A 13,306-nucleotide genomic window follows, 5' to 3' on the forward strand; every position below is an offset into this window, starting at 1 on the left:
CATTAATTTCAATGGTTCCACAAAAAAAAAAAAAAAAAAAAAAAAAAAAAAGGAACACATACAGAATGTACTCCATATGTCTGCCGTATCCAATCCGTTTTTGCTGATCTATTGAAAATGTAATGCCCAGACCAATTTTTTCAATGTAATTACTGTATATGCCATACAGAAAAACGGAACGGAACCAGAAACACTACTGAAAAGAAAAACGATCTGGAAAAAATGTCCCGCAAACACTGAAAAAGACATACGGTGGTGTAAACGAGCCCTAACAGAAAGGAACAGAAGTTGACGTCCTTTGGCCACATCCCACACTGAGGATCGCTTCATTTCGAACAATGCCCCGCGGAACTGGATGATGAATGCCACACAACTCCAGGGACATTTAAGGGAGGTGGGAGGCACCCAAGTGTCACATCAGACCATTCAAAACCGTTTACATCCGAGTAGCCTGCGCGCTAGGCAACCTGCTAGGGTACTTGACCACACCACCAGGCACAGGCGTCATAGTCTTGCATGGGCCAAGGAGCATCTATCCCAGACGAGGAACCAGTGGGCCTCAGTGTTGTTCACTGATTATTGTCGATTCATGCTGAGCAGAAATGATGGGCGCTAACAATTTTGGAGACGTCAAGGAGAGAGCTATGCATCAGCCACTGTTGTCACAGGACGATCTTTTGGTGGTGGTGTTACAGTGTGAGCATGTGTGTCTAGTCAGTACAGAACTGCCCTACACTTTGTGAATGGTCCAGTGACAAGCCCATACTACTTGAACATCATCATTATTCCAGTCATTGTGCCTCTGCATGAACAACACAGGCCTAATTTAATATTTATGGATGACAATGCACCAGATCATCGAGGTCGCATCATTAAGGAATGGCTGCTGGAGACTGGGGTACCTCAAATGGAATGGCCTGCACTTTCTCCAGACCTGAATCCCATTGAAAACCTATGGGATCAGCTGAGTCGCTGTGTAGAGGCTTTTAACTCTGTACCCCAGAACCTCAATAACCTGAGAGCCGCCCTTCAAGAAGAGTGGGATGCCATGCCTCAGCAGACAATAAGTTGACTTGTGAACAGCATGAGATGTCGTTGTCAAGCTGTAATTTATGCTCAAGGCCACACGACAAGTTATTGAGATATTGACATTTTGAGGGGGTATACTCACCACTGTTGTTGGCTTTTCTTTCCATAAATTGTTTGAGAAGAGGAAATCCCCATTGCATGCTTCTACTTAAATGCACTATTTTCATGATATAATATCACTGTAGCGTGAACTTTTTACGTCTTCCATTAATTGCAGGGAGGTCCACACAGTGGGGCCACGTTTCAGCCATCTGAAAGTAGCTTTAGGCCTCCTTCATACTTGCATATGTAAATAAAACATTTGCATAAGCATTTCTAAGCCACAGCCAGGAATAAGTCTGATAAAGAAGAGGTTTAGATCTTTCCATTATGGTTTTTCTCTATCTGTTGCACTCCTAGTTTTGGCTTACAAATACAGGCCAAAATAGGCAAGTGTGACTGAGCCGTAAACTGAATGTCTACTCTCCAACACCTTTTGTTTTTTAATATAAAGAGCACCAATATTCTGCGTCAATAACTTCCTCAATATAGAATACAGAAGTACTCTTTATTTCCATTATTTTTCTATAAAGATTTTAATAAATTTAGTTATCTTGTATCAACAATATCACTGCATTACATATATACACTACGGAGGCGAGAGCTGCTGTAGGTGCGGATACAGATCCTCCAAGCTCCAGATTATTAAAAATACTATGAATAGTACTTATTAGGCAACGTTTCCACACAACCCCTCTGGAGGCACCTGTGTGCCCTTCTACATCCATACAACCACTGAGGAGGTAGTGTTGGCTCAGACTAGCTGCTCCGGCATCACTTGTCCAGCTGTCTCTTTAACACGCTGATGAATGCATCTTTAGGCACTTCCACGTTGCCAATTTTCCTCATTTTTTTCTTGCCTTCAGCTTGTCTTTTCAGTAGTTTCATCTTCCTTGTGATATCACCACCATACTGTAAAACCATGACCAATACAAGTCAGTTGGAATTTCAACATTGTGTTCTAAGTACTATGGCAAAGGGCTATGTTCACATACAGTACATCAGGAAATGCTCCCAACACATGGGTTAAAACCGAGGCTGTGACCGATGCCTACCAGTGGTATCCATCACCCATAGGCTATAATGGATATGTCATGAGCTTTTCAACATCATTTCATTATACCCCATGGGTGACACATGCCACACATCCGGCACCCACAGGTTATACAGGTATCCGTTTAATGGATACGTCATGAAATACCATTGAAAAGCTTGTGATGTATAGGTTTAACTGATGTGACAAAGGTGCCATACAGTGGCATCCGTCACCTATTGGCTACCATGTTAAAAATATATATATATTTTACTGTACTTTGCTGGATGGAATAAAGTAGTCTTCTAGGCTATTCCATACCCATTTTTTGTAGTATATCGACGTATACTGGCTAGATGGAGGCCAATAGGACACTCTTTTGGCCTCCATCTGGCAATAGACTCCTATCGATCTGTTTGGAGCGTACATTTGTAGGTTTCCCAACAAACACGCTGAAATGAAACATTTTGTTAACGGGTCCTGAAAAGTGAATGAGCATCAGTTACAAGGAGGGAAAGTTCTTCATAGGTAGTTAAGCTGTGATGTAATGGAACTGAATGGGGTTGCAGTGTGACTCCCAAATTGTGAAAAAACAAAAAACAACCCCACTGTGATGGATTTTTTTTATTCTGGAGTTGCAGTAACTTGTCTGTTGCATTGCGACCCCATACAGTTTCATTATATTTTAAGGCTGCACATCTACACAGCCAACTGTGGCCTCACAATGCTTTTATGTATCTCCAGCCTAAGATCCTCGGTAAGATTTTATCCCCTGCCCTTGTGCTCCTAATGTTAGGGTTACTATTATTTTAGGTTTGCTCTAAGATCGTGGACTAAAGTATACTGATACAATCATGTCATTTCTTGCCCTTGCTTTTAAAACATAAGGGGTTCACACAAGACTGTACTTTTCGTCAGTGTGCTATTCATTATTTTTTTTTTCACCGACAACACACCGACTCGGGGCTCATGCACACGAGCGTAAGCGCTCAGTATCCGTATTGCGCACCGTAAACGGCTGGTCCACAATATATATATGGGACCGTCCGTGGTGCAGATGCAGACCCACTAACTTGAATGGGTGAGCATCCGCCAGGTACGACCGATGACAGGGGATGTCCTATCTTTTTGCAGTGTGGACGCACAGATCGGAAGTCCACAGAAGCACTACAAAAATAAGAACATGTCCTATTTTTTGCGGTGTGGACCGTCTGTTGCACATTGTGGACCGCACCCGCAAAGGATAGGACAGTCTGCTGCACAGGCACGGGGCATACCCATCCCATAATTGCAGATCAGAATAGCCCCTTCAATTGAGGGACGTGAGGAAAAAAATAAAAAAGGAATGCAAACAGAACAGAACAGTTTTTCATGGATCTGTTTTTTCTCGACCTAAACTTGAATGCGACTGTGGCCATGAGGCATAAAGGACTTGTCTTACTTCAGAAAATAGCATTTATCACGTAGAGAAAGTTAATACCAGCCACTTAGTAATGTATTGTGAAGGAAAAATGAATCCAGCCAGCAAAGGAAGCAATATGGACAATCACAATACATTAGTAACTGCCTGGTATTAACTTTCTCTACGTGATAAATGCTATTTTCTGAAGTAAGACAACCCCTTTAAGAGTGAAAAAACTACTAAAACTGAAAGATTACGCATTGAAAGAAAATGGTGTTTGATTTAGCCTATAGCAACCAATTCTGTCGAGGATGTGCCCATCACAGTTATCTTGGGCCGTGGTTTCAAACCTAATGAAATGTGCATGATCACAAAACATGCAACATGTTTACAGCCATACTGTGTAATTACTCCCTCTACTCCTCCTGTCTGCATACGTTAGTCATATAGCATCGCTTCCTGTCTGTGTCTACAGAGAGGAGTCCAGCCATGGTCACAGATAATCAGCGCCTGGAAGAGGACAGGGAGCCTCCACCGATGGAGCAGGTATGGCTGTTCGTGCTGGGCTAAGCTGGCAGGATATGTGCATAAACCAAGAACTGGAATGTGGAGAGATAAACAGGTGGTAACGTAGATGGAGCCAAGGGTTTACATAGGTTGGTAAAGGTAAGTTACTGTGGCAGGATGCAGTCTTAAAGGGATGCTCCCAGAGTTAAAGGGGTTGGCCACTTTCTTGTTATCGTGGACCAATGTGTATGCAAGATTATAAGACACTAATATAGTATTTGTTGAACTTATGTGCCATGTTCTATAGGACCCCTTGTTTACAAAGTCTTTTGTGCTGTCTGGTCAGAGGTCCTGTACAGAAGATGGCCGCTGATGGAGGATCATGTAACCAGGAAAATCACTTCCATGTGATATGTCCTCCACTCAAATACACTGCACCTGCCATGTGCACTTGTTCTATTGGGAGTTTTGTGCAGGTGCAGGGTGTCTGAGTGCAGGAGACATCACATGGAGGTGATTTGCTTGGTCACATGACCCTCCATCAGCAGCCATCTTATGGACAGGACCGGTGTGTGGACAGCACAAGAGCCTATGTAAACAAGGGAGCATACCTGATAAAATATAGAAAATGGTGCAGAATTTATTTATTTTTCTACACTTTACATACAGTACCCAATACCTTTTTGGCCGCACGAAGCAAGCACCAAATAGAAGGCTGCTTCATTGAAGCACAATAAAGAACAGGATGATGCTTTACATAAAATAAGGAATGTTATCTGAATAATTGTAACGTATAGTCTACCATTATAATCAGGGAATCAAAGGATTCTGCTCGACACTGTAACAAATCAAACCGTAATGCACTTTCTTTAACCATTTGAAACAAAAAAAAAACTCAATAAAACTCTTGAAACACAAAAGGTGCTAAATCTAAAAGTTTGTAGAGAAACTGACAAGTTAATGTATTCTACAATCCTGCCACACAAGGTTTTAATATTTTATGACTGCTTCTTCCTCAGACTGCTCTGTAAATTGGAGTGAAGACAGTCATCTTTGCATGGGTGTAAAAAAAATTAAAAAATAAAACATATACTTTATATGTATATTTAATATCAAAGCAGGAAAACACTGTATAAAAGAAAACTAAAAAAATACGTACACATTTTGCCAAGACATTCTTCCTGTAGGCTTTAATTCTGAAAAATAGGAGGCACAATATAAAAGCACACAGAAACTCGTACAGAGCAGCCCGAAGATTTAGGTTATGACCTGGAAAAATCAGCCCCAGAGTTGCAGTCTTGTGTGAAGATTTTTAATATTCAGCCGTATCTGAAAATAAGCTATGGGCACTGCAATAGGCAAGTACTTGCTCCCATCTCCTGTTCTCACCATTGCAGGACTAGGGGGCAGAAATGTTCTATTTTCGTCAGTTTTCTAGTGTGATTTGCACCTATTCTTTGTCTAAGGGTACTTTAGCCATTACTAATGACTTTTGCCATTTTGTCTTCTTGTTTCGCAATGCTTGACACACTTCTATTTTGACAAGTAATGTGGATATGGCTCCGATGGCAGAATAGTTTTCTAGCAAATTTATCATCCGAAACACTTTACAAATATGGCGCAAATTTTTGCTCAATGACACTACACCACAGAGGGGGTGAAAAATGTCACACAGGAATGAAGTAAGAGAAGCTCCACAACATAACAGGCAAGTAATGCAGGGAACCATTTTGAACTCCAGACTTCATTAAAGAAAACTGACATAGTACAGAAGGAGGAAGAGGAGGAAGTCTTGGCCTGATGGTGCCTATAATTAATGCTCGACACCCTTTGCATGGTATAAACAAACAGCAGCTGAGGAGAATCCAACCTCCAGTATTACGATCCTGAGGAGAGACATGTGCTGGAGCCAGACTGCAATCATATGGAGGGCCTGCAACATAAGGAGGCAATAAAAAGAAACCCCATGCACACAAATCTGTGCAAATTTGAGGTTGTGACCCATCTTTACAGTATTTATGTATTGCTGCTTGTAACCATGGCCTAGATGTGCGCAGAGGCCATTTGCTAGAGCTCTGCTATTCTGGCGTTTATGACCTCAGGAGTGCAGGGTGGACAGTAGCGCATGTCCCACTGGATGAGCCCCAATGCCTTTGCTTAACAAGCGATTATCATCACATTATGGCATAAAACTGATGATGCCCCCTGGGATAGTAGAACCCCACCTCAAATATCAGAAGTGGATCACATGAAAACAAGCCAATCCATAGGATGCGTCTTATCAGAGCACCCCTTTCTGGCGTATTGGTAGAACTCACAATTTTATTAGTAGTTGCATGCGGCAGATCGGTCCTGCAGCGCCACAGTCGCAGTTCTAAAAGGTGTCCCCGTTGAATACTACACTGTAGTCAACGGTGAAACCTGCTGCAAAACCAAAACCGTGGCATAAGGTGACCAATAGGGCAAGTTGTGGATCTGAAAAACTGCCACATGAACCAGGCAATTTTTTCAACTGCATTGCATGAATGGGAGGTCACAAGATCCTATTCACTACGTAACATTTGGGTGCTGCTTCTACTTCATTAAACATTTTTGTAATGAGAATGGCATACGGGCTTCCTTTTATTCACTATACTGCACACGTCATCTCGATCACTGTGTGTCCGTAATACTTACGTTTCTCGTGCTATTATCTTGCTACCGATGGAGGCTTGTACTGCGATCTCAAACAGCTGTCTTGGTATGGCGTCTCGTAACCGCTCACATATTGCTTTACCCACTGCATATGCCTTTTCCCTAAATTAAAGCATGGGCTCGTTAATCACTGGAAACACATCATTTCTTCTTAATTGGAGTTTGTCCGCTCCTGCACTTCATCCTCCAAGTTCTAATGAAGAACAATTCCTCCACGATCGACAGTAAATGAAGGCCCTTGAACAGTTCTCTTCCACCAAGCTTTTAGAAATTCTTCTTAGTTGCTTCCAATCAGTACAGACCCCTATCATTCCCCTACAGACACAGCTTTCCCAGACTCTGCTTGGCTGCACAATGATGTGGACATAGAGGAAGCACATAAATTGGCAGATTTACCTTTCAGGAGTATAGGAAAGCCTTTTTTCAACCAATGTATTGACAGAAAACAGCCCCCAGATAAAGTGGTTGTTGACCCACAGCCAGTGCCATAACTAGAACTGACTGGGCCCCACCGAAATTTTTTGAATGGCCCCTCTTTCCCTCCCCCCAGTAACCCCCTCCTCCTGCAGCTAGTCAAGATAGCTCTCTCAGACCAGGCCAGGCAGCTGCTCCGTCTGTATCCTACACGTACAGTATATGCGTGTAGGGGGCCCTGACAAAATCTTCCAGTCCTCCTGAGTTTGGGCCCTGTAGCAGCTGCTTCCACTATAGCTATGCCCCTGCCCACAGCTATTCTTTGCGACCCTCCCATACACATGCACATGCAGGCCTCGGCTCGCTCTAGTGGGTTTGTGTTCTCAATGAGGAGAGGGGAATAAGCCTGTATCAGACACCTCTAATAGTGGCTCATTTCCCTTGAGAACAAAGGAATCCGCCATGATGAAATCCAATGTGCACTACTCTTCTTTCCCCTGATATCTACCGTAGGGGGGGGGAGGGCGAGTCAGGACACCCTCATACACATCAGATGGTTAGCCCGTCCTGCTGAAGTCAGTGGGTTTGTCCAACGTTCGTCTAATGTGCATTGCTCCATCAGGATCCTTTAATCTCTCTGTTCTGGAGGTTGCGAAAAATTCATGAATTACATGAATTTTTGTGATCTTCCATTTTGGTTTAGATTATGCATTAACTTATGCCATCGGGTTTCGTGCAGCACAACACTTACTTATGCGCAATAGTCACCAATTCTTCCACTGGACGACCGTTCAATAAAATATCCAGTTTCACCAGATCAGCTGGCTGGTACCCCGCATCTTCATAGTCAAAGCTATGTAGTAACAATTCAATAAATTTATAATTAATTTCATAAATGTTCTTCTACAAATCAAATAATACAGTATACGAGCTGTAATGGTCAAGGTAGAGACAAGGTTCTAAAGAAACACCAAAGGATGGTGGAAAGAAAACTGATCCAAAAAGGTCAGATCAGAGTTAGGCTCCCTTCACACCTGCGTTGAGGTGTCCGCTCGTGAGCTCCGTTTGAAGGGGCTCACGAGCGGCCCTGAACGCAGCCGTCTGGCCCTAATGCATTCTCAGTGGAGGCGGATCCACTGAGAATGCATCCGTCTGCCAGCGCTCAGCCTCCGCTCCGCTCAGTGAGCGGACACCTGAACGCTGCAAGCAGCGTTCGGGTGTCCGCCTGGCCGTGCGGAGGCGAGCGGATCCGTTCCGACTTATAATGGAAGTCAATGGGGACGGATCCGCTTGAAGATGACACCATATGGCTCAATCTTCAAGCGGATCCGTCACCCATTGACTTTCAATGTAAAGTCTGAACGGATCCGCTCAGGCTACTTTCACACTTAGAAAATTTTTCTAAGTTATAATGCAGACGGATCCATTCTGAACGGATCAGCTCGAACGCTAGTGTGAAAGTAGCCTTAGAAAGAGATTTAAATAAAAGTTTACAACCATAGAGCAGACGTTTAGATGGGACATGCAGTAAGTCATGAAAATAAGTTCCCCTCTCCCTTTCAGATGCTTTCCCTGAAAAAAAAAAATGTGTTGAAATGTTAAAGGGAACCCATCAGAAAGCTAGAGCGCCATAATCTCGCGATGCGCGAGCTAGCGCATGCAGAGTTCGTTCCCTGAGGCGGATGCCAGCACAGGGAAGGGACACTATGCATGCGCTAGCTCGCTCGATTCTGAGGATGCAGGGCGGTGCTGGACTCCTTCACGCTGGACTCCTCTCAGGGACAGGACTCATCTCAGGTTAATTTGCATATGTATCAAATCGGGTTTTTTTACACAATAAAAGCACACAGAGCTATGGGGACTGGGTATTGCGGATGTGCTAGCGGCGATCTAGCAACCCATGTCCTCAGCTCTATACACAAAATCCTGGTGACAGGTTCCCTTTAAGTTCTACTGGAGCCCAGCCAGCATGTGAAAAGTCTGTGTAGGCCTTACCTTGCATATCCAGAAGATAACGATTTTAAATGATCATAAAAATCCACCACAACTTCATTCAAAGGAAACAAATACTTCATCATGATCCTGTGTTCATCTATGTAGAGAAAGCTCTTCTGCTCTGCTCGTCGGGTCTGTGGAAACAAACATTTTGGGTGATTGTACTGCGTCTCACTAAAACATTTTTTCAGGGTTTGGCCCCTTTTCATGTGGGCACCCTGGCTCCTTTCAGCAATCTTCTGGTCCCTCACTGCAATCAATGGCTGGTCTTATTGGTGATTTGTCCCCTAGAGGCACACTTCACCACTGAGGCCAATTATTGGTTGCAGCGTTGCATGTGATCCTGTCCGTACCCCGCTCATAACTAAACAAGCTAGTGATCGGAAGATCGTCAGGGAGCACGATTCTTCCCTTAGGCACCAGATGCTGGTGGGGCTTACTTAAAGAGGGACCAAATCCTGGAATCCCTTTAAGATTCTGTTCACAATAGCATCATTACTTCTGTTCATGGCTTTCCGTTCCAAGATAGATGAGAGGGACCGGTTTTCAAATGAATTGACTGGGAGAACAGCGCCGCAGACTACACTATTCTTGGTGTCAAAAAGGACAGGTGTGCCTGGTTACCATTCGGCTGGAGTTTTCATTCCTGGAAGCTGGATAAAAATGCAACTTCCAACGATTACAGCGAGATCTAAAAATATCCAGCACGCTCATCTCTTGAAGTGAACTTCTTTATTGGACTTCAGGCATATGAAAGAAATTATTTTCTAATGCACTCTTAGTCATGGGAGGCTACCCACGGTTAGTCATGCTATGACTAAGGGCTTGTTCACACGACCGCATGGCTTTTTCAGTATTTTGCGGGCAGTTTTTAACTGATCCGTTTTTCCGGTTTTTGTTTCAGTAGCGTTTTCGGTTCCATTCCGTTTTTCCGTATGGCATATACAGTAATTACATAGAAAAAATTGGGCTTGGCATAACATTTTCAATAGATGGTTCCGCAAAAATGGAACTGATACGGAAGACATACGGAGTACATTCCGTATGTGTTCAGTTTTTTTTACGGACCCATTGACTTGAATGGAGCCATGGAACGTGATTTGTGGGCAATAATAGGACATGTTCTATCTTTGAACGGAACAGAAAAACGGAAACTGAATACATACGGAGTGCATTCAGTTTTTTTTGCAGAACCATTGAAATTAATGGTTCCGTATACGGAACTCTAAAAATGTTTGTGTGAACGAGCCCTAAGTGTGCAGCAACTTGAAACAGGATGAGAGTGCTTGATGTTTGAAGTTCTAATGTGGCTCCAGAGGTCTTGTGGATGCACATGATGTTGGCATCTTGGGCATTAGACAGAGGGAGGAAGCTATCCTTGCCGTCTGATTGGAGCTCTCACGTGGAAATTGTGGGGTTCTGATCAGTTACTATGGCAGCTTACCCTTGTGAAGGCTCCCACTCCTGCCATCGTATACAAAAATCCCATAGACTGCAATAGTATTTTACTGCACTCTACCGTACAAGTGTCCCTAAGGGGACCAGAAATTGCATTTAAAAATAAAGTTTTAAAAGGGATTCTGTCACCTCCCCTAAGCCAAAAAACGATTTTAAAGCAGCCATGAAGCACAGCTTACCTGGATTAGGCTGTGCTCTTTTATCTTGCAATCCGTCCAGCAGTTACTGCAAAAAACGACTTTTATTCATATGTAAATGTGTCCTGAAGGTGCCCAGAGGGGCGTTTTGTTCTTCTTAGAGAGCCCAGTACCGCCCCTCTTACAGTGCCCAGCCCGCCTTCCTTGCACTGTCTAACCGCCCCCAGCCTGCCACAGCCTCTCCTCCCTCTCCCTCACGCCGAACGAACTTTCGCACAGGCGCAGTACCCACTGAGGGCTGCGCCTGTGCGATCAGCAGGAGACTGAGGGCAGGAGCTTCATCCTCGTCACTGGGCATGCGCCGAGCCCAGTGACGTCCGATGCTCGCTCTCCCCTGCTGACTGAGGGAAGAGCGAGCATCGGACGTCACTGGGCTCGGCGCATGCCCAGTGACGAGGATGAAGCTCCTGCCCTCAGTCTCCTGCTGATCGCACAGGCGCAGCCCTCAGTGGGTACTGCGCCTGTGCGAAAGTTCGTTCGGCGTGAGGGAGGGGGAGGAGAGGGAGGAGAGGCTGTGGCAGGCTGGGGGCGGTTAGACAGAGCAAGGAAGGCGGGCTGGGCACTGTAAGAGGGGCGGTACTGGGCTCACTAGGAAGAAAAAAACGCCCCTCTGGGCACCTTCAGGACACATTTGCATATGAATAAAAGTCGTTTTTTGCAGTAACTGCTGGACGGATTGCAAGATAAAAGAGCACAGCCTAATCCAGGTAAGCTGTGCTTCATGGCTGCTTTAAAATCGTTTTTTGGCTTAGGGGAGGTGACAGAATCCCTTTAACCCCTTAAGGACACAGGGCGTACAGGTACGCCCTTGTGCCCTGGTACTTAAGGACACAGGGCGTACATGTACGCCCTGTGCATTTTCGATCACTGCCGTGCGGCTGGCAGTGATCGGAACCCGGCGCCTGCTCAAATCATTGAGCAGGCACCTAGGCTAAATGAGCGGGGGGGTCCCGTGACCCCCCCATGTCGGTGATCGCGGCAAACCGCAGGTCAATTCAGACCTGCGGTTTGCTGCGATTTCTGCAGTTTCTGATCCCCGCGGTCCCTGACCGCGGGGATCAGAAACTTTAGGATTAAAAATGGTTTCCTGTATCCCTCCCCCCTGCACCCCTGAGTTGTTCGAGCACGGTGGGAGGTGCAGGGGGAGGGTTGCGGGCGGTGCGGGAGGTGCGGTAGGCAGGATCGCGATCCCCCGCCCGCCTCCCATTGCGTAATCGTTGGCGTCTAGTGGGTATACCAGGGTGCCAGCACATTGCTGGCACCCTGGTATAAACGGCTGACATCGGTGATGCGATGTCAGCCGTTTAACCCTTTCCATACAGCGGTCCGTACGGACCGCTGTATGGAAAAGGTTAACAGTAAGAGGGAGCTCCCTCCCTCTCCGATCGGGGGGCTGCTGTGCCTTTGCAGTCCCCCGAATGGAGAGGGAGAGAGCTTCCAGGCAGCCCCCCAAGCCCCGTCCTTACCCTTCCCCGTCTGCGCAGTTCTGGCCACTACTGAGCAGACGGGGAAGGTTCCCATGGCAACAGGACGCCTTCTCAGGCGTCCTGCTGTCCATGGTTCTTAACAGATCTGTGCTGAAAGCATAGATCTGTTCAGACAAAGTGTAAGTAAAATACAGTACAATATATATTGTACTGTACTGTATTATGCAGACATCAGACCCACTGGATCTTCAAGAACCAAGTGGGTCTGGGTCAAAAAAAAAGTGAAAAAAGTGAAAAATAAAGTAAAAATCAAAAAACACATTTATCACTGATTAAAAATGAAAAAAATAAAATTCCCTACACATGTTTGGTATCGCCGCGTCCGTAACGACCTGATCTATAAAACGGTAATGTTACTTTACCCGAACGGTGAACGCCATAAAAATAAAAAATTAAAAACTATGATGAAATTGGAATTTTGCCCACCTTACTTCCCAAAAAAGGTAATAAAAGTGATCAAAAAAGTCGCATCTACGCCAAAATTGTAACAATCAAACCGTTATCTCATCCCGCAAAAATCATACCCTACCCATGATAATCGCCCAAAAACTGAAAAAGTTATGGCTCTTAGACTATGGAAACACTAAAACATGATTTCTTTTGTTTCAAAAATGAAATCATTGTGTAAAACTTACCTAAATAAAAAAAATAAAAAGTATACATATTAGGTATCGCCGCGTCCGTATTGACCGGCTCTATAAAAATATCACATGACCTAACCCCTCAGATGACCATCGTAAAAAAATAAAAACGGTGTAAAAAAAGCCATTTTTTGTCATCTTCCGTCACAAAAAGTGTAATAGCAAGCAATCAAAAAGTCATGTGCACCCCAAAATAGTGCCAATCAAACCGTCATCTCATCCCACAAAAAAATATAAGACCCTACATAAGATAATCGCCCAAAAATTTAAAAAAACTATGGCTCTTAGACTATGGAGACACTAAAACATTTTTTTTGTTTTAAAAATGAAATTATTGTGTAAAACGTACA

The 13,306-nt window shown here is 44.4% G+C and overlaps 1 protein-coding gene across 2 annotated transcripts in view; it reads right to left on the minus strand.

Annotated features, from left to right (window-relative positions):
* Positions 1-1,617: 1,617 nt before the first annotated feature.
* GUF1 (GTP binding elongation factor GUF1) overlaps positions 1,618-13,306 on the minus strand; it is a 56,148-nt gene continuing 44,459 nt past the window's right edge. For both annotated transcript variants that reach the window (XM_044298812.1, XM_044298821.1), the window contains 5 exons: positions 9,174-9,307; positions 7,930-8,031; positions 6,747-6,866; positions 5,230-5,266; positions 1,618-2,040 (listed from right to left, as the gene is read on the minus strand). In XM_044298812.1, the coding sequence (XP_044154747.1) occupies positions 1,903-2,040; positions 5,230-5,266; positions 6,747-6,866; positions 7,930-8,031; positions 9,174-9,307 (531 nt within the window). In that variant the 3' untranslated portion in view covers positions 1,618-1,902. The remainder of the gene's footprint in view (positions 2,041-5,229; positions 5,267-6,746; positions 6,867-7,929; positions 8,032-9,173; positions 9,308-13,306) is intronic.

This window comes from Bufo gargarizans, chromosome 1, assembly GCF_014858855.1.
Source record: "Bufo gargarizans isolate SCDJY-AF-19 chromosome 1, ASM1485885v1, whole genome shotgun sequence".
Lineage (NCBI taxonomy): Eukaryota > Metazoa > Chordata > Amphibia > Anura > Bufonidae > Bufo > Bufo gargarizans.